This window comes from Engystomops pustulosus, unplaced genomic scaffold, assembly GCF_040894005.1.
Source record: "Engystomops pustulosus unplaced genomic scaffold, aEngPut4.maternal MAT_SCAFFOLD_563, whole genome shotgun sequence".
Lineage (NCBI taxonomy): Eukaryota > Metazoa > Chordata > Amphibia > Anura > Leptodactylidae > Engystomops > Engystomops pustulosus.
The window spans coordinates 17,233-37,238 of record NW_027285442.1 but is presented as its reverse complement, the minus strand read 5'-3'; the positions used below and the strand labels follow the sequence as shown (position 1 = coordinate 37,238).

At 46.4% G+C, this 20,006-nt stretch overlaps 1 protein-coding gene across 1 annotated transcript; it reads right to left on the bottom strand.

Moving 5' to 3' along the window:
• Window positions 1-6,708: 6,708 nt before the first annotated feature.
• Window positions 6,709-16,105, bottom strand: A4GALT (alpha 1,4-galactosyltransferase (P1PK blood group)). The gene is made up of 2 exons (XM_072132415.1): window positions 15,670-16,105; window positions 6,709-11,682 (listed from the first exon to the last, which is right to left on the bottom strand). The coding sequence occupies exon 2, from the start codon at window positions 11,648-11,650 to the stop codon at window positions 10,580-10,582; it is 1,071 nt and encodes a 356-aa protein (XP_071988516.1). The 5' UTR covers window positions 11,651-11,682; window positions 15,670-16,105; the 3' UTR covers window positions 6,709-10,579.
• Window positions 16,106-20,006: the final 3,901 nt, after the last annotated feature.

The window sequence follows — 20,006 nt, the reverse complement described above, 5'->3', positions numbered from 1 at the left end:
GCAGTGCAGGCAGTACATGTATATACTTCACTATACCTTACCACTAGAGGGCAGTGCAGGCAGTACATGTATATACTTCACTATACCTGACCACTAGAGGGCAGTGCAGGCAGTACATGTATATACTTCACTATACCTGACCACTAGAGGGCAGTGCAGGCAGTACATGTATATACTTCACTATACCTTACCACTAGAGGGCAGTGCAGGCAGTACATGTATATACTTCACTATACCTTACCACTAGAGGGCAGTGCAGGCAGTACATGTATATACTTCACTATACCTGACCACTAGAGGGCAGTGCAGGCAGTACATGTATATACTACACTATACCTGACCACTAGAGGGCAGTGCAGACAGTACATGTATATACTACACTATACCTGACCACTAGAGGGCAGTGCAGGCAGTACATGTATATACTTCACTATACCTGACCACTAGAGGGCAGTGCAGGCAGTACATGTATATACTACACTATACCTGACCACTAGAGGGCAGTGCAGGCAGTACATGTATATATATACTACACTATACCTGACCACTAGAGGGCTGTGCAGGCAGTACATGTATATACTACACTATACCTGACCACTAGAGGGCAGTGCAGGCAGTACATGTGTATACTACACTATACCTGACCACTAGAGGGCAGTGCAGGCAGTACATGTATATATACTACACTATACCTGACCACTAGAGGGCAGTGCAGGCAGTACATGTATATATACTACACTATACCTGACCACTAGAGGGCAGTGCAGGCAGTACATGTATATATACTACACTATACCTGACCACTAGAGGGCAGTGCAGGTAGTACATGTATATACTACACTATACCTGACCACTAGAGGGCAGTGCAGGCAGTACATGTATATACTACACTATACCTGACCACTAGAGGGCAGTGCAGGCAGTACATGTATATACTACACTATACCTGACCACTAGAGGGCAGTGCAGGCAGCACATGTATATACTACACTATACCTGACCACTAGAGGGCAGTGCAGGCAGTACATGTATATACTACACTATACCTGACCACTAGAGGGCAGTGCAGGCAGTACATGTATATATACTACACTATACCTGACCACTAGAGGGCAGTGCAGGCAGTACATGTATATATACTACACTATACCTGACCACTAGAGGGCAGTGCAGGCAGTACATATATATACTACACTATACCTGACCACTAGAGGGCAGTGCAGACAGGACATGTATATATACTACACTATACCTGACCACTAGAGGGCAGTGCAGGCAGTACATGTATATATACTACACTATACCTGACCACTAGAGGGCAGTGCAGGCAGTACATGTATATACTACACTATACCTGACCACTAGAGGGCAGTGCAGGCAGTACATGTATATACTACACTATACCTGACCACTAGAGGGCAGTGCAGGCAGTACATGTATATACTACACTATACCTGACCACTAGAGGGCAGTGCAGGCAGTACATGTATATACTACACTATACCTGACCACTAGAGGGCAGTGCAGGCAGTACATGTATATATAATACACTATACCTGACCACTAGAGGGCAGTGCAGGCAGTACATGTATATATATACTACACTATACCTGACCACTAGAGGGCAGTGCAGGCAGTACATGTATATACTACACTATACCTGACCAGTAGAGGGCAGTGCAGGCAGCACATGTATATACTACACTATACCTGACCACTAGAGGGCAGTGCAGGCAGTACATGTATATATACTACACTATACCTGACCACTAGAGGGCAGTGCAGGCAGTACATGTATATATACTACACTATACCTGACCACTAGAGGGCAGTGCAGGCAGTACATGTATATACTACACTATACCTGATCACTAGAGGGCAGTGCAGGCAGTACATGTATATATACTACACTATACCTGACCACTAGAGGGCAGTGCAGGCAGTACATGTATATATACTTCACTATACCTGACCACTAGAGGGCAGTGCAGGCAGGACATGTATATACTACACTATACCTGACCAGTAGAGGGCAGTGCAGGCAGCACATGTATATACTACACTATACCTGACCACTAGAGGGCAGTGCAGGCAGTACATGTATATATACTACACTATACCTGACCACTAGAGGGCAGTGCAGGCAGTACATGTATATACTACACTATACCTGACCACTAGAGGGCAGTGCAGGCAGTACATGTATATATACTACACTATACCTGACCACTAGAGGGCAGTGCAGGCAGTACATGTATATACTACACTATACCTGACCACTAGAGGGCAGTGCAGGCAGTACATGTATATACTACACTATACCTGACCACTAGAGGGCAGTGCAGGCAGTACATGTATATACTACACTATACCTGACCACTAGAGGGCAGTGCAGGCAGTACATGTATATATACTACACTATACCTGACCACTAGAGGGCAGTGCAGGCAGTACATGTATATACTACACTATACCTGACCACTAGAGGGCAGTGCAGGCAGTACATGTATATACTACACTATACCTGACCACTAGAGGGCAGTGCAGGCAGTACATGTATATACTACACTATACCTTACCACTAGAGGGCAGTGCAGGCAGTACATGTATATACTACACTATACCTGACCACTAGAGGGCAGTGCAGGCAGTACATGTATATACTACACTATACCTGACCACTAGAGGGCAGTGCAGGCAGTACATGTATATACTACACTATACCTGACCACTAGAGGGCAGTGCAGGCAGTACATGTATATATACTACACTATACCTGACCACTAGAGGGCAGTGCAGGCAGTACATGTATATACTACACTATACCTGACCACTAGAGGGCAGTGCAGGCAGTACATGTATATATACTACACTATACCTGACCACTAGAGGGCAGTGCAGGCAGTACATGTATATACTACACTATACCTGACCACTAGAGGGCAGTGCAGGCAGTACATGTATATACTACACTATACCTGACCACTAGAGGGCAGTGCAGGCAGTACATGTATATACTACACTATACCTGACCACTAGAGGGCAGTGCAGGCAGTACATGTATATACTACACTATACCTGACCACTAGAGGGCAGTGCAGGCAGTACATGTATATACTACACTATACCTGACCACTAGAGGGCAGTGCAGGCAGTACATGTATATATACTACACTATACCTGACCACTAGAGGGCAGTGCAGGCAGTACATGTATATACTACACTATACCTGACCACTAGAGGGCAGTGCAGGCAGTACATGTATATATACTACACTATACCTGACCACTAGAGGGCAGTGCAGGCAGTACATGTATATACTACACTATACCTGACCACTAGAGGGCAGTGCAGGCAGTACATGTATATACTACACTATACCTGACCACTAGAGGGCAGTGCAGGCAGTACATGTATATACTACACTATACCTGACCACTAGAGGGCAGTGCAGGCAGTACATGTATATATACTACACTATACCTGACCACTAGAGGGCAGTGCAGGCAGTACATGTATATACTACACTATACCTGACCACTAGAGGGCAGTGCAGGCAGTACATGTATATACTACACTATACCTGACCACTAGAGGGCAGTGCAGGCAGTACATGTATATACTACACTATACCTGACCACTAGAGGGCAGTGCAGGCAGTACATGTATATATAATACACTATACCTGACCACTAGAGGGCAGTGCAGGCAGTACATGTATATATATACTACACTATACCTGACCACTAGAGGGCAGTGCAGGCAGTACATGTATATACTACACTATACCTGACCAGTAGAGGGCAGTGCAGGCAGCACATGTATATACTACACTATACCTGACCACTAGAGGGCAGTGCAGGCAGTACATGTATATATACTACACTATACCTGACCACTAGAGGGCAGTGCAGGCAGTACATGTATATACTACACTATACCTGATCACTAGAGGGCAGTGCAGGCAGTACATGTATATATACTACACTATACCTGACCACTAGAGGGCAGTGCAGGCAGTACATGTATATATACTTCACTATACCTGACCACTAGAGGGCAGTGCAGGCAGGACATGTATATACTACACTATACCTGACCAGTAGAGGGCAGTGCAGGCAGCACATGTATATACTACACTATACCTGACCACTAGAGGGCAGTGCAGGCAGTACATGTATATATACTACACTATACCTGACCACTAGAGGGCAGTGCAGGCAGTACATGTATATACTACACTATACCTGACCACTAGAGGGCAGTGCAGGCAGTACATGTATATATACTACACTATACCTGACCACTAGAGGGCAGTGCAGGCAGTACATGTATATACTACACTATACCTGACCACTAGAGGGCAGTGCAGGCAGTACATGTATATACTACACTATACCTGACCACTAGAGGGCAGTGCAGGCAGTACATGTATATATACTACACTATACCTGACCACTAGAGGGCAGTGCAGGCAGTACATGTATATACTACACTATACCTGACCACTAGAGGGCAGTGCAGGCAGTACATGTATATACTACACTATACCTGACCACTAGAGGGCAGTGCAGGCAGTACATGTATATATACTACACTATACCTGACCACTAGAGGGCAGTGCAGGCAGTACATGTATATACTACACTATACCTGACCACTAGAGGGCAGTGCAGGCAGTACATGTATATATATACTACACTATACCTGACCACTAGAGGGCAGTGCAGGCAGTACATGTATATACTACACTATACCTGACCACTAGAGGGCAGTGCAGGCAGTACATGTATATACTACACTATACCTGACCACTAGAGGGCAGTGCAGGCAGTACATGTATATACTACACTATACCTGACCACTAGAGGGCAGTGCAGGCAGTACATGTATATATATACTACACTATACCTGACCACTAGAGGGCAGTGCAGGCAGTACATGTATATACTACACTATACCTGACCACTAGAGGGCAGTGCAGGCAGTACATGTATATACTACACTATACCTGACCACTAGAGGGCAGTGCAGGCAGTACATGTATATATACTACACTATACCTGACCACTAGAGGGCAGTGCAGGCAGTACATGTATATACTACACTATACCTGACCACTAGAGGGCAGTGCAGGCAGTACATGTATATACTACACTATACCTGACCACTAGAGGGCAGTGCAGGCAGTACATGTATATACTACACTATACCTGACCACTAGAGGGCAGTGCAGGCAGTACATGTATATACTACACTATACCTGACCACTAGAGGGCAGTGCAAACAGTACATGTATATATACTACACTATACCTGACCACTAGAGGGCAGTGCAGGCAGTACATGTATATACTACACTATACCTGACCACTAGAGGGCAGTGCAGGCAGTACATGTATATACTACACTATACCTGACCACTAGAGGGCAGTGCAGGCAGTACATGTATATACTACACTATACCTGACCACTAGAGGGCAGTGCAGGCAGTACATGTATATATACTACACTATACCTGACCACTAGAGGGCAGTGCAGGCAGTACATGTATATACTACACTATACCTGACCACTAGAGGGCAGTGCAGGCAGTACATGTATATATACTACACTATACCTGACCACTAGAGGGCAGTGCAGGCAGTACATGTATATACTACACTATACCTGACCACTAGAGGGCAGTGCAGGCAGTACATGTATATACTACACTATACCTGACCACTAGAGGGCAGTGCAGGCAGTACATGTATATACTACACTATACCTGACCACTAGAGGGCAGTGCAGGCAGTACATGTATATATACTACACTATATCTGACCACTGGAGGGCAGTGCAGGCAGTACATGTATATACTACACTATACCTGACCACTAGAGGGCAGTGCAGGCAGTACATGTATATATACTACACTATACCTGACCACTAGAGGGCAGTCAGGCAGTACATGTATATATACTACACTATACCTGACCACTAGAGGGCAGTGCAGGCAGTACATGTATATACTACACTATACCTGACCACTAGAGGGCAGTGCAGGCAGTACATGTATATACTACACTATACCTGACCACTAGAGGGCAGTGCAGGCAGTACATGTATATATACTACACTATACCTGACCACTAGAGGGCAGTGCAGGCAGTACATGTATATATACTACACTATACCTGACCACTAGAGGGCAGTGCAGGCAGTACATGTATATACTACACTATACCTGACCACTAGAGGGCAGTGCAGGCAGTACATGTATATATACTACACTATACCTGACCACTAGAGGGCAGTGCATGCAGTACATGTATATATACTACACTATACCTGACCACTAGAGGGCAGTGCAGGCAGTACATGTATATATACTACACTATACCTGACCACTAGAGGGCAGTGCAGGCAGTACATGTATATACTACACTATACCTGACCACTAGAGGGCAGTGCATGCAGTACATGTATATATACTACACTATACCTGACCACTAGAGGGCAGTGCAGGCAGTACATGTATATATACTACACTATACCTGACCACTAGAGGGCAGTGCAGGCAGTACATGTATATACTACACTATACCTGACCACTAGAGGGCAGTGCAGGCAGTACATGTATATACTACACTATACCTGACCACTAGAGGGCAGTGCATGCAGTACAGGACTTTATGATAATAATAATAATAATCTTACATGAAATGTTTTGTATCTTTTATTTTTATAAAACACACAATTTTTATCCCATTTTCAGGTTAATCACATGTTACTATTTATCACTTTGTATCGGAGACGTAAAATGTCACTTTTTACCTAAATCCTCGTCATTCTGTCGTCAGAGGAAGTGACTTGATAACACTGAGACCCCCATCGCCCCCCCTCCCAGAATCTGATCATATGGGGGCGGGTCTTGATGACCTCACGCTTGTAGTCCTCAGATCAGTCACCCATCTTTCCCAGACTCCTGAATGGCGACCTTTCTCACATGTCCTAGTAGAGGCGAGCGGCTTCCGTATCCTTTGTCGCTTTTATTACCCGCGTTGTGAGATTTTATAGCTTCTTCTGAGTCATAGACCTGAAATTCCCAGATTCTGCAGCAGAAATTTACAGTATCATAAACCCAGCGCCACCAATACTCTGCGTAACAGCTGCGCCGCTCCCTACAACGGGTTTTCTATTAATCCAGTAAAACGAGTAAAGAAAATATCTATTTTGTTCATGTTTCTGATGAAATAACTCCGCTGAAAAACAGGGAAAAAAACTGCCTCCGAAAACACAAAAATACAAACACGTAAAAAACTCCCGTTCACAAAATTTTGACTTCATTTTTTGGGAAAAGTCCCAGCCAGGGAAATATCAACCTACAGGAGATATCCCCAGAGATGATGATCCGGAGGATTCCCCGCCCGCATTAGTCAGGAGGGCGGGGCTCTGCAGGAGAAGGGGGAGGGGCATGACACAGGGAGGCGGTTCTGGTCACTCTGGGGTTAGTGATTATTTCCATTCTCTCAGGGTGCAGAAATATATATATACTGTATATAAGCGGGTCTGGAGTGTGAGAGGAGGGAGCGGTGAATAGATGATGGGTAGTAGTAGTGGTGGTAGTAGTGGTGATAGTAGTGATAGTAGTAGTAGTAGTGGTGGTAGTAGTGGTGATAGTAGTGGTGATAGTAGTGATAGTAGTAGTAGTAGTGGTGGTAGTAGTGGTGATAGTAGTGGTGGTAGTAGTAGTAGTGGTGGTAGTAGTGGTGATAGTAGTGGTGGTAGTAGTAGTAGTAGTGGTGGTAGTAGTGGTGGTAGTAGTGGTGGTAGTAGTGGTGATAGTAGTGATAGTAGTAGTAGTAGTGGTGGTAGTAGTGGTGGTAGTAGTAGTAGTAGTGGTGGTAGTAGTGGTGGTAGTAGTGGTGGTAGTAGTGATAGTAGTAGTAGTAGTGGTGGTAGTAGTGGTGATAGTAGTAGTAGTAGTGGTGGTAGTAGTGGTGGTAGTAGTGGTGGTAGTAGTGGTGATAGTAGTGATAGTAGTAGTAGTAGTGGTGGTAGTAGTAGTAGTAGTGGTGGTAGTAGTGGTGATAGTAGTAGTAGTAGTGGTGGTAGTAGTGGTGATAGTAGTAGTAGTAGTGGTGGTAGTAGTGGTGATAGTAGTAGTAGTAGTGGTGATAGTAGTGGTGGTAGTAGTAGTAGTGGTAGTAGTAGTAGTGGTAGTAGTGGTGGTGGTGGTGGTAGTAGTAGTAGTAGTGGTGATAGTAGTAGTGGTGGTAGTAGTAGTAGTAGTGGTGATAGTAGTGGTGGTAGTAGTGGTAGTAGTGGTAGTACTGGTGGTGGTGGTAGTAGTAGTAATGGTGGTAGTAGTAGTATTGATGGTAGTGGTAGTAGTAGCAGTAGTGGTGGTAGTAGTAGTAGTAGTGGTGGTGGTGGTGGTAGTGGTAGTAGTAGTAATGGTGGTAGTAGTAGTATTGATGGTAGTGGTAGTAGTGGTGATAGTAGTGGTGGTAGTAGTAGTGGTAGTAGTGGTGGTGGTAATGGTAGTAGTAGTAATGGTGGTAGTAGTAGTATTGATGGTGGTGGTAGTAGTAGTAGTTGTGGTAGTAGTATTATTATTAGTGATGGTGGTGGTAGTAGTAGTGGTAGTAGTATTGGTAGTGGTGGTAGTAGTAGTATTGGTGGTAGTAGTGGTAGTGGTAGTAGTACTAGTGGTAGTGGTAGTAGTAGTGTTAGTAGTGGTGGTAGTAGTAGCATTGATGGTGGTGTTAGTAGTGGTAGTAGTAGTAGTGGTAGTTGTAGTGATGGTGGTAGTAGTAGTGGTATAGTGGTAGTAGTAGTAGTAGTAGTAATAGTGGTGGTGGTCTTAATAGTAGTAGTGGTGGTAGTAGTAGTAGTAGTGGTGGTGGTAGTAGTAGTAGTAGTAGTGGTGGTAGTAGTAGTGGTAGTAGTAGTAGTATTGGTGGTAGTAGTAGTAGTGGTAGTAGTAGTAGTAATGGTGGTAGTAGTAGTATTGATGGTGGTGGTAATAGTAGTGGTAGTAGTAGTTGTGGTAGTATTATTAGTAGTGATGGTGGTGGTAGTAGTAGTGGTGGTAGTGGTGGTAGTAGTAGTGGTGGTAGTAGTAGTAGTGGTAGTAGTAGTAATGGTGGTAGTAGTAGTATTGATGGTGGTGGTAATAGTAGTGGTAGTAGTAGTTGTGGTAGTATTATTAGTAGTAATGGTGGTGGTAGTAGTATTGGTAGTGGTGGTAGTAGTAGTAGTATTGGTGGTAGTAGTAGTAGTGGTAGTAGTAGTAGTAATGGTGGTAGTAGTAGTATTGATGGTGGTGGTAATAGTAGTGGTAGTAGTAGTTGTGGTAGTATTATTAGTAGTAATGGTGGTGGTAGTAGTATTGGTAGTGGTGGTAGTAGTAGTAGTATTGGTGGTAGTAGTAGTAGTGGTAGTAGTAGTAGTAATGGTGGTAGTAGTAGTATTGATGGTGGTGGTAATAGTAGTGGTAGTAGTAGTTGTGGTAGTATTATTAGTAGTGATGGTGGTGGTAGTAGTAGTGGTGGTAGTGGTAGTAGTAGTGGTGGTAGTAGTAGTAGTAGTAGTAGTAGTAGTAGTGGTAGTAGTAGTAATGGTGGTAGTAGTAGTATTGATGGTGGTGGTAATAGTAGTGGTAGTAGTAGTTGTGGCAGTATTATTAGTAGTGATGGTGGTGGTAGTAGTAGTGGTAGTAGTAGTAGTGGTAATTAATGAATGGGACACTGTTTATATTCCGCTGTTCATAGACCTAGTAATAGATGTCCGGTGGTTCTACACGTGTGTCATACGTGTTCTGTACGTGTCATCCATGTTGTAGAACAATCACATGTACTATCAGGAGTAGAGATCTGACGTGTGACTCCCCGTATCTCTCCGCGGATCTACGTCTGTGGACTTCCCATAGGTCTCATGTCGTGCTGTATTGTCATCACAGTCACACCCAGTTCCGCTATTAGGGGCACTTACCAGCAACCCACCTGCGCTATACAACCCAACGGGAGCCATAAAAGTAAATCCACAATAGATTTAACAGACGCCATAAAGCGAGACTCCGACCCAGTAAGAGCGACGACCCACCACCATAAATACCTCCAAGGAGAAACCATGACATTACAAGACGGCTTCATAAAACTTGGAATTTTTCAGTGTGAAGGATGTGGAATTCTCTGAAATGATTGTCTACTTCATAAATAAGGGGGGGGGGGGGACTCCCTGACGGGGCCTCAGACCAATGGGCTCCAGTGTGGGGGCTACATGTAGACCCTCTCAGCCTGAAGGTCTTTGGCTTTAGATGCCCGTCCATCATGAAAACCACCCCATCGAGAGGTCATTATAAGGACAGTGGATTCTCTCAGCTCGAAGGTCCTTGTTGTCCATCATGAACACCACCCCATCAATAGATCAAGTAGTCAATGTATATTATCTATAGATAGAAGCCACTGGACCACCACCATGGCAGAACAAAGGGTCAATGGGGACTGTAGACTATCTCCGTCGGAATGTCTTCTGGTCAAGATAACCAACGATCTTGAAGACCACCTTTAGATACCAAGATGTAGTCTCCTCAAACATACAACTTCATTAAGCTGTTGGTGGTGGGACAGTACTTCATCTGAAGATGTTCCAGGAATGACCCTTCCTGTAGACGGTGACCTTGGCTTTTTTTGTTCCAGAGATGAACCCCGTAGCTGTTCCTCAACAACGTTTCCATCTCTTTCTGCTCCATCACCTCAAAATACTTCCTCCAGTCCTGCCAGTCAATGGGATAGAAGGCCTCTTTGGGGAGAACATTGACCCCCCTGCAGCTGTGTTGGTCTCTCAATCTACGGATTCGGCACCACCTCTTGAAGACGCGAGTCAGAAGCTGAGGACCCTGGTGCCCAAACAACCAGTAGTTGTAAGAGTTAACAAAGTCCCTCATGCAGACCTCAATAAACTTGTGCCGAGGCTGAAAGGTGAGGAAGGCCCCGTTGATGATGTACAAGGATTGTAAACCCATCGAATTGGTGATGTTGGCCAAATTTTTGAAGATAATGAAATCTGTATCCAGATAAACTCCACCCCATTTCCAAAGGATGGCCAAACGACAGGCATCGGAGAGAGTTGGGTAGTCCACCAATTCCAAGCTTCTTTCTACCTTCGAGTACCACGCGCTCAGGGGCGTATCTGCAAACAGTATCTTGAAGTCTAGAGGAACAAACTCTACGGTGGAGAAGCAACTGAGAAAGGAAATGCCAAAATTTCGGAGTCGAGATGGTTTGTTGCCCGTCAAGCCATTCATCATTATGGTTATTTTTGTGGTGGGGTTGGCTCGAGCTGCTGACTCTACGGCACACATGGCTTGGAAGGTCGGAGTCGTTCGGTCTGAAGTCTCCAGGAAGAAGATACCACCACCATGACCACCATGAGCACCACCGATGGGGATAGCCTGAGAGCTGTTTGGTTTATTCGGGATGGAGTCTGGACAGATGACCTCTGTAGGTAAGCGATGTAGGTGGCCTTCCTCTTTGACTGCATTGAACTTGATATACACAAAGAGTAATAGGAAGGAAAGAGAACTGAAGGACGCCAACGACATGGACCATGACTTAACGTTCATCGTTACTCCGGGCAACAGATAGTTCGGTAGCTTCATGTTTTTGGTCAAATCGTAGGATTTGTAAGTATCTGGAAGAGAAAGAAAATCTGGTCACTTCACCAAAGATGTGGCCTGGAGAACTGATTTCACATCAGAGTAAAAGATGTCCATCAATGACTCTCTGACTACGACTACGTGTACAGATGAGCATTTGTCAAGAATTGTCCGTCACCATCAGAAATACAATGACTTAGACAAGTCTGGGCCCTGTAAGTATTTAGTGTAAGGGGGGGCCAAACATCAAGCTCTAAGGTTGTCCAAATCTATTTTTGTAGGAACCTCCTGTGAATATGTTGCTCCTCAAGATCAATGACATCTCTAAGGTCTTGTCTATGGAGGACCGGACACTAAAAGGATAAGGAATCTCGTACTAACCAATCCTTGAGAAGGTTCCTTAGATCTGAGGAGACTAGATGTGATGTAGAGAGGATGAAACCCTACAATACAACCTGCCGCGCAGTGGTCCCACCTTTTTCTGTCTTTGGTGGTTTCTCCCTCATAAGGTTGACCTGAAGTTCTGTAGGGGGGGGGGGAGCCCCATGTAAACTTTACCTCGTAGACCCAATCTTGTGGTGGTTTACCTGTGATGGTCTTCCTATTCCAAGAGATGGTTGACTCTGAGGTTTGTGGAGAACTAGGAACCCCATGAAACCCCAACATTGTAGTGATCTTCCTATCCCATGAGAAGGTTGGCTCTCAAGTTGGTGGAGAACTATGAACACCATATAACCCCTTCAATGTGGTGGTCTTCCTACCCCAAGAGAAGTCTGACTCTCAGGTCTGTGGAGAACTAGGAACCCTATAAAACCCTAACATTGTGGTGATCTTCCTATCCCACGAGAAGGTTGGCTCTCAGGTTGGTGGAGGACTATGAACACCATATAACCCCTTCATTTTGGTGGTCTTCCTATCCCAGGAATTGGTTGACTCTCCGGTCAGTGGAGAGTAGACAGGACAATCCTGAATCACATCTCTCATGGGGAATATAGATCTAATGCCTGGAGCTACACAACTCTTTGAGGAACATGACCACCACAGGGACCTGTGGGACTATCCTCACATTTGTGTAGATGATGGACCCTCAAGCTTAAGACCTATGGAGATAAAGATGTAAAGACGCCCCGCTGTCTATAATAATACCGCCCCCGCTGTCTATAGTAATACCGCCCCTGCTGTCTATAAAATACCGCCCCCGCTGTCTATAATAATACCGCCCCCGCTGTGTATAATAATACCGCCCCCGCTGTCTATAATAATACCGCCCCCGCTGTGTATAATAATACCGCCCCCGCTGTCTATAGTAATACCGCCCCCGCTGTCTATAATAATACCGCCCCCGCTGTCTATAATAATACCGCCCCCGCTGTCTATAATAATACCGCCCCCGCTGTCTATAATAATACCGCCCCCGCTGTGTATAATAATACCGCCCCCGCTGTGTATAATAATACCGCCCCCGCTGTCTATAATAATACCGCCCCCGCTGTCTATAGTAATACCGCCCCTGCTGTCTATAAAATACCGCCCCCGCTGTCTATAATAATACCGCCCCCGCTGTGTATAATAATACCGCCCCCGCTGTGTATAATAATACCGCCCCCGCTGTCTATAGTAATACCGCCCCTGCTGTCTATAAAATACCGCCCCCGCTGTCTATAATAATACCGCCCCCGCTGTGTATAATAATACTGCCCCCGCTATCTATAATAATACCGCCCCCGCTGTGTATAATAATACCGCCCCCGCTGTGTATAATAATACTGCCCCCACTGTCTATAATAATACTGCCCCCGCTGTCTATAATAATACCACCCCGCTGTCTATAGTAATACCGCCCCTGCTGTCTATAAAATACCGCCCCCGCTGTCTATAATAATACCGCCCCCGCTGTGTATAATAATACTGCCCCCGCTATCTATAATAATACCGCCCCCGCTGTGTATAATAATACCGCCCCCACTGTGTATAATAATACTGCCCCCACTGTCTATAATAATACTGCCCCCGCTGTCTATAATAATACTGCCCTCGCTGTCTATAATAATACCGCCCCTGCTGTCTATAATAATACCGCCCCCGCTGTCTATAATAATACCGCCCCCGCTGTCTATAATAATACTGCCCCCGCTGTCTATAATAATACCGCCCCCGCTGTCTATAATAATACCGCCCCCGCTGTCTATAATAATACCGCCCCCGCTGTGTATAATAATACTGCCCCCGCTGTCTATAATAATACTGCCCCCGCTGTCTATCATAATACCGCCCCCGCTGTCTATAATAATACCACCCCCGCTGTGTATAATAATAATGCCCCCCACTGTCTATAATAATACCGCCCCCGCTGTCTATAATAATACCGCCCCCGCTGTCTATAATAATACCGCCCCCGCTGTGTATAATAATACCGCCCCCGCTGTCTATAATAATACCACCCCCACTGTCTATAATACCACCCCCGCTGTGTATAATAATAACGCCCCCGCTGTCTATAATAATACCACCCCCACTGTCTATAATAATACCGCCCCCGCTGTCTATAATAATACTGCCCCCGCTGTCTATAATAATACCACCCCCGCTGTGTATAATAATAATGCCCCCCACTGTCTATAATAATACCACCCCCACTGTCTATAATAATACCGCCCCCGCTGTCTATAATAATACCGCCCCCGCTGTCTATAATAATACCACCCCCACTGTCTATAATACCACCCCCGCTGTGTATAATAATAACGCCCCCTACTGTCTATAATAATACCACCCCCACTGTCTATAATAATACCACCCCGCTGTATATTATAATACCGCACGGGGCAGAGGACAAAGTGGCAGCTGAAAGGTGAAAACTAAGGACCTATAAATCCCGTGATAACAATACAAAGAGGAAGCTTTATCTATATGGGACAAAAAATTGTTTACATCCCCGTCTCCAGAGGCTGATAACAGCAAACAATAGCACACAGTCACCTGCCCTACAAGTGCTCTCTCTCTCTAGCCTGAAGTGACTGATAACAGCGAACAATAGCTGACCATAAAGTGCAAATACAGAGAAAAGTTAAGGTGCACCGTCCCTTTAATGGTCATTACTGTTGTATAGCAGTGTTATTAGGACAGTGAATGGCAGTATTATGTGGCGGTGTTATTTGGATACTGTATGGATGTATTATTTATACATTATATGACAGCACAATGCAGGCAGTAGATGGAGAGGTTATATGGCGGTATTATTTGGAAACTGTTGGTAATACTTAAGCATTGTATAGCAGTACTATGTGGGCAGTGAATGGCGGTATTATGTGAAGACTATAGGTGAGTACTACGTTGGCGATGTATGATGGTACCATTCATAGGGTTGGGGGTAGTTATGTCCTGCAGAGAATATATGGCGGTATTACTTGGAGGCTGAGAATATATATCAATACTGCATGAATATTTTTGCACCGTATGGCGGTATTATGTAGAGAAGACATCGACCCTGGACAGTTTTATGAAGGGAGTATTTGTGCATGGTGTGGCGGTATTATTTTAGCAGTATCATGCAGATAATATTATTTTTACATTGAGTAGGGGTGCAGGATGATGATGAGGATATGGCGGTATTATTTATAGTATTGTGCCAGGATTACTTGGGCAGTGAATGCTGGTATATGGCGGTATTATAATTCCTGTGCGTGTGAACCGATTACTGTTTATCAGAGCAGTAAAGATAAAGAGTAGTTCTACTAGTATATAAACCGTATAGCAGAGACGAGGTTGTTGTACATAGCAGAGACGAGGTTGTTGTACATAGCAGAGAGGAGTTTGTCGCACCTCCGCTGTACTAGTAGACACGACATAGCGGCGCTATCAGACTGTAGTGCCGAGCTCGTCAGATTATGTAGCAGAGCTCAGTTTGTCCATTCACATGTAGTAACAGTGAGTGGAGCTGAGTTTATCACAATGGGAACAATCAGATGACATATTGGGCTCTGCTGCACCGGCACAGGGTGACATTACAGGAGGACTCGTACCTGATCCCCGGCTCCTGTCATTGATGCGGAGACTCGTTCTCGAGCTGCGATCACTGAGTCCTCCGAGTCCCAAATGTCAGAGCACTTCCCCGAGGCGACAACTCCCGCAGCGATGTACAGAGGAGGGAGGAGACACAGGATGGCACAGAAAGTCTCCAGGAAGATTCTGTAATATTATCTACCAGGGATGAGAGAAGGTGACAGAGCGGCCAGGGAGAGGAGCAGGGAGAAAAGAAGGGAGAGGAGCAGGGAGAGGAGGAGGGAGAAGGGCAGGGAGAGGAGCAGGAAGCAAGGCAGGGAAAGGAGAGTGGAGCAGGTGGCAGAGCAGGTAGAGGAGCAGAGAGAAGGGCAGGAGAGGAGCAGGGAGAGGAGAAGGGAGAGGAGAAGGGAGAGGGGTAGGGAGAAGGGCAGGGAGAGGAGCAGGGAGAAGGGCAGGAGAGGAGCAGGGAGAGGAGAAGGGAGAGGGGTAGGGAGAAGGGCAGGGAGAGGAGAAGGGAGAGGAGAAGGGAGAGGAGGAGGGAGAAGGGCAGGGAGAGGAGCAGAGAGAAGGGCAGGAGAGGAGCAGGGAGAGGAGAAGGGAGAGGAGAAGGGAGAGGGGTAGGGAGAAGGGCAGGGAGAGGAGAAGGGAGAGGAGAAGGGAGAGGAGGAGGGAGAAGGGCAGGGAGAGGAGCAGGAAGCAAGGCAGGGAAAGGAGAGTGGAGCAGGTGGCAGAGCAGGTAGAGGAGCAGAGAGAAGGGCAGGAGAGGAGCAGGGAGAGGAGAAGGGAGAGGAGAAGGGAGAGGGGTAGGGAGAAGGGCAGGGAGAGGAGCAGGGAGAAGGGCAGGAGAGGAGCAGGGAGAGGAGCAGGGAGAGGAGAAGGGAGAGGGGTAGGGAGAAGGGCAGGGAGAGGAGCAGGGAGAGGAGAAAGGAGAGGGGTAGGGAGAAGGGCAGGGAGAGGAGCAGGGAGAGGAGAAGGGAGCAGGGCAGGAAGAGAAGCAGGGAGACAGGTAGGGAGCAGGGCAGGGAGAGGAGCAGAGAGAAAGGCAGGAGAGGAGCAGGGAGAGGAGAAGGCAGCAGGGCAGATAATGATCCAGAATGAATTTGAATATGGGAGTTGCACCTCGAAACCATGATAACATCCTGAGGCTTGTGCGTTCCCCTTGGGTGTGGGTGGGTGCGGGTGGGGCAGAGCTGTCAGATACCAGGATGTGTATGTTGGGAGGAATGCACACAGGGGGACGCGGGGGTGTATTGGGCGTCCTGGGAGAGGATTTCTCCATGGATCTGCATTGGGAGGGGTGAGTGCGGTGCCCATCGCTGTCCCTGAGCCTCAAGTATTGGGACATGGTATAGATACACGGAACAGAAGCCATCTGCTGCAGCGTGGATACACAGGCAGTATCACTCATCAGAGGCTTAGATACATTGCTCAGCAGCTAGTATCACATCAGATAGGTTTAGATACACAGCTTCACGCAGAACCGGCTTGGATACAGGACTTCAAATATGATCTGCTTAGATACATGCATCAGCAGATAAAATCACATGGAACATTTACCACTCTACAATCTATGCTTAGCTTAGATACCTCATCAGAGCGGCTCAGCAGGCAGTATCACTTGTAAGAGTATTAGATAAGCTATGGAGCAGATAGGATTAGATACACAGCTCAGCAGACAGTATCACACAGGAGAGGATTAGATACACAGCTCAGTAGTCAGTATCACACAGGAGAGGATTAGATACACAGCTCAGCAGTCAGTATCACACAGGATGGGATTAGATACAAAGCTCAGCAGACTATCACACAGGAGAGGATTAGATACACAGCCCAGCAGACAGTATCACACAGGAGAGGATTAGATACACAGCCCAGCAGACTGTATCACACAGGAGAGGATTAGATACACAGCTCAGCAGACAGTATCACACAGGAGAGGATTAGATACGCAGCTCAGCAGACAGTATCACACAGGAGAGGATTAGATACACAGCTCAGCAGACTATCACACAGGAGAGGATTAGATACACAGCCCAGCAGACAGTATCACACAGGAGAGGATTAGATACACAGCCCAGCAGACTGTATCACACAGGAGAGGATTAGATACACAGCTCAGCAGACAGTATCACACAGGATAGGATTAGATACACAGCTCAGCAGGCAGTATCACACAGGAGAGGATTAGATACACAGCTCAGCAGACAGTATCACACAGGATAGGATTAGATACACAGCTCAGCAGACAGCATCACACAGGATAGGATTAGATACACAGCTCAGCAGGCAGTATCACACAGGAGAGGATTAGATCCACAGCTCAGCAGACAGTATCACACAGGATGGGATTAGATACACAGCTCAGCAGGCAGTATCACACAGGATAGGATTAGATACACAGCTCAGCAGGCAGTATCACACAGGAGAGGATTAGATACACAGTTCAGCAGGCAGTATCACACAGGAGAGGATTAGATACACAGCTCACCAGGTGGTATACAACTTGATAGGATTAGATACACAGATCAACAGAGGGTATCACACAGGAGAGGATTAGATACACAGATCACCAGAGGGTATCACGCCTGATAGGATTAGATACACAGCTCAGCAGACTGTATCACACAGGAGAGGATCAGATACACAGCTCAGCAGGTAGTATCACACAGGAGAGGATTAGATACACAGCTCAGCAGACAGTATCACACAGGAGAGGATTAGATACACAGCTCAGCAGACAGTATCACACAGGATAGGATTAGATACACAGCACAGCAGGCAGTATCACACAGGATAGTATAAGATACACAGCTCAGCAGGCAGTATCACACATGATAGGATTAGATACACAGCTCTGCAGTATCACACAGGATAGGATTATATACACAGCTCAGCAGACAGTATCACACAGGATGGGATTAGATACACAGCTCAGCAGGCAGTATCGCACAGGAGAGGATTAGATACACAGCTCAGCAGGCAGTATCACACAGGAGAGGATTAGATACACAGCTCAGCAGATAGTATCACACAGGAGAGGATAAGATACACAGCTCAGCAGGCAGTATCACACAGGAGAGGATTAGATACACAGCTCAGCAGACAGTATCACACAGGATGGGATTAGATACACAGCTCAGCAGGCAGTATCACACAGGAGAGGATAAGATACACAGCTCAGCAGGCAGTATCACACAGGAGAGGATTAGATACACAGCTCAGCAGACAGTATCACACCTGATAGGATTAGATACACAGCTCAGCAGACTGTATCACACAGGATAGGATTAGATACACAGCTCAGCAGACAGTATCACACATGATAGGATCAGATACACAGCTCAGCAGGCTGTATCACACATGATAGGATCAGATACACATCTAAACAGACAGTATGACATAGCTGTGTTGTTCAGAGCAGAGTGTTTGTTCCTTTGTGCCATGTGGCTTTCCCAGAAGTCTTTGCACCCTGCTATCAGGCGGTGACCCCGTTCCCCTTGAGCGGTGACTTATCTCCCCTCCGAGGTGGGAATAATGGCCGCTGCACAGGTGACCCAGGATAAGGTTTCCTCTACAAACCAAACATTTGTACTACAGCGTAATGAGGCACGAGGTGGCATTGTGCCCGCGCCTCACACGGGGGATCCGATATCCATGGGGGATAATGGGTGCTCTAGCAAAATCTATCATGGAGTCCTCTGTATGAGCAGTATGCAGGGAGCTCCCCCTAGTGGTGGCTGTATACAGTGTTATCATGGAGTCCTCTGTATGAGCAGTATGCAGGGAGCTCCCCCTAGTGGTGGCTGTATACAGTGTTATCATGGAGCCCTCTGTATGAGCAGTATGCAGGGAGCTCCCCCTAGTGGTGGCTGTATACAGTGTTATCATGGAGCCCTCTGTATGAGCAGTATGCAGGGAGCTCCCCCTAGTGGTGGCTGTATACAGTGTTATCATGGAGCCCTCTGTATGAGCAGTATGCAGGGAGCTCCCCCTAGTGGTGGCTGTATACAGTGTTATCATGGAGTCCTCTGTATGAGCAGTATGCTGGGAGCTCCCCCTAGTGGTGGCTGTATACAGTGTTATCATGGAGTCCTCTGTATGAGCAGTATGCAGGGAGCTCCCCCTAGTGGTGGCTGTATACAGTGTTATCATGGAGCCCTCTGTATGAGCAGTATGCAGGGAGCTCCCCCTAGTGGTGGCTGTATACAGTGTTATCATGGAGCCCTCTGTATGAGCAGTATGCAGGGAGCTCCCCCTAGTGGTGGCTGTATACAGTGTTATCATGGAGCCCTCTGTATGAGCAGTATGCAGGGAGCTCCCCCTAGTGGTGGCTGTATACAGTGTTATCATGGAGCCC

Bases quoted from the DNA above. Each gene is read 5' to 3' on its own strand.
- A4GALT (XM_072132415.1), bottom strand. From the start codon at position 11,650: ATGAAGCTACCGAACTATCTGTTGCCCGGAGTAACGATGAACGTTAAG.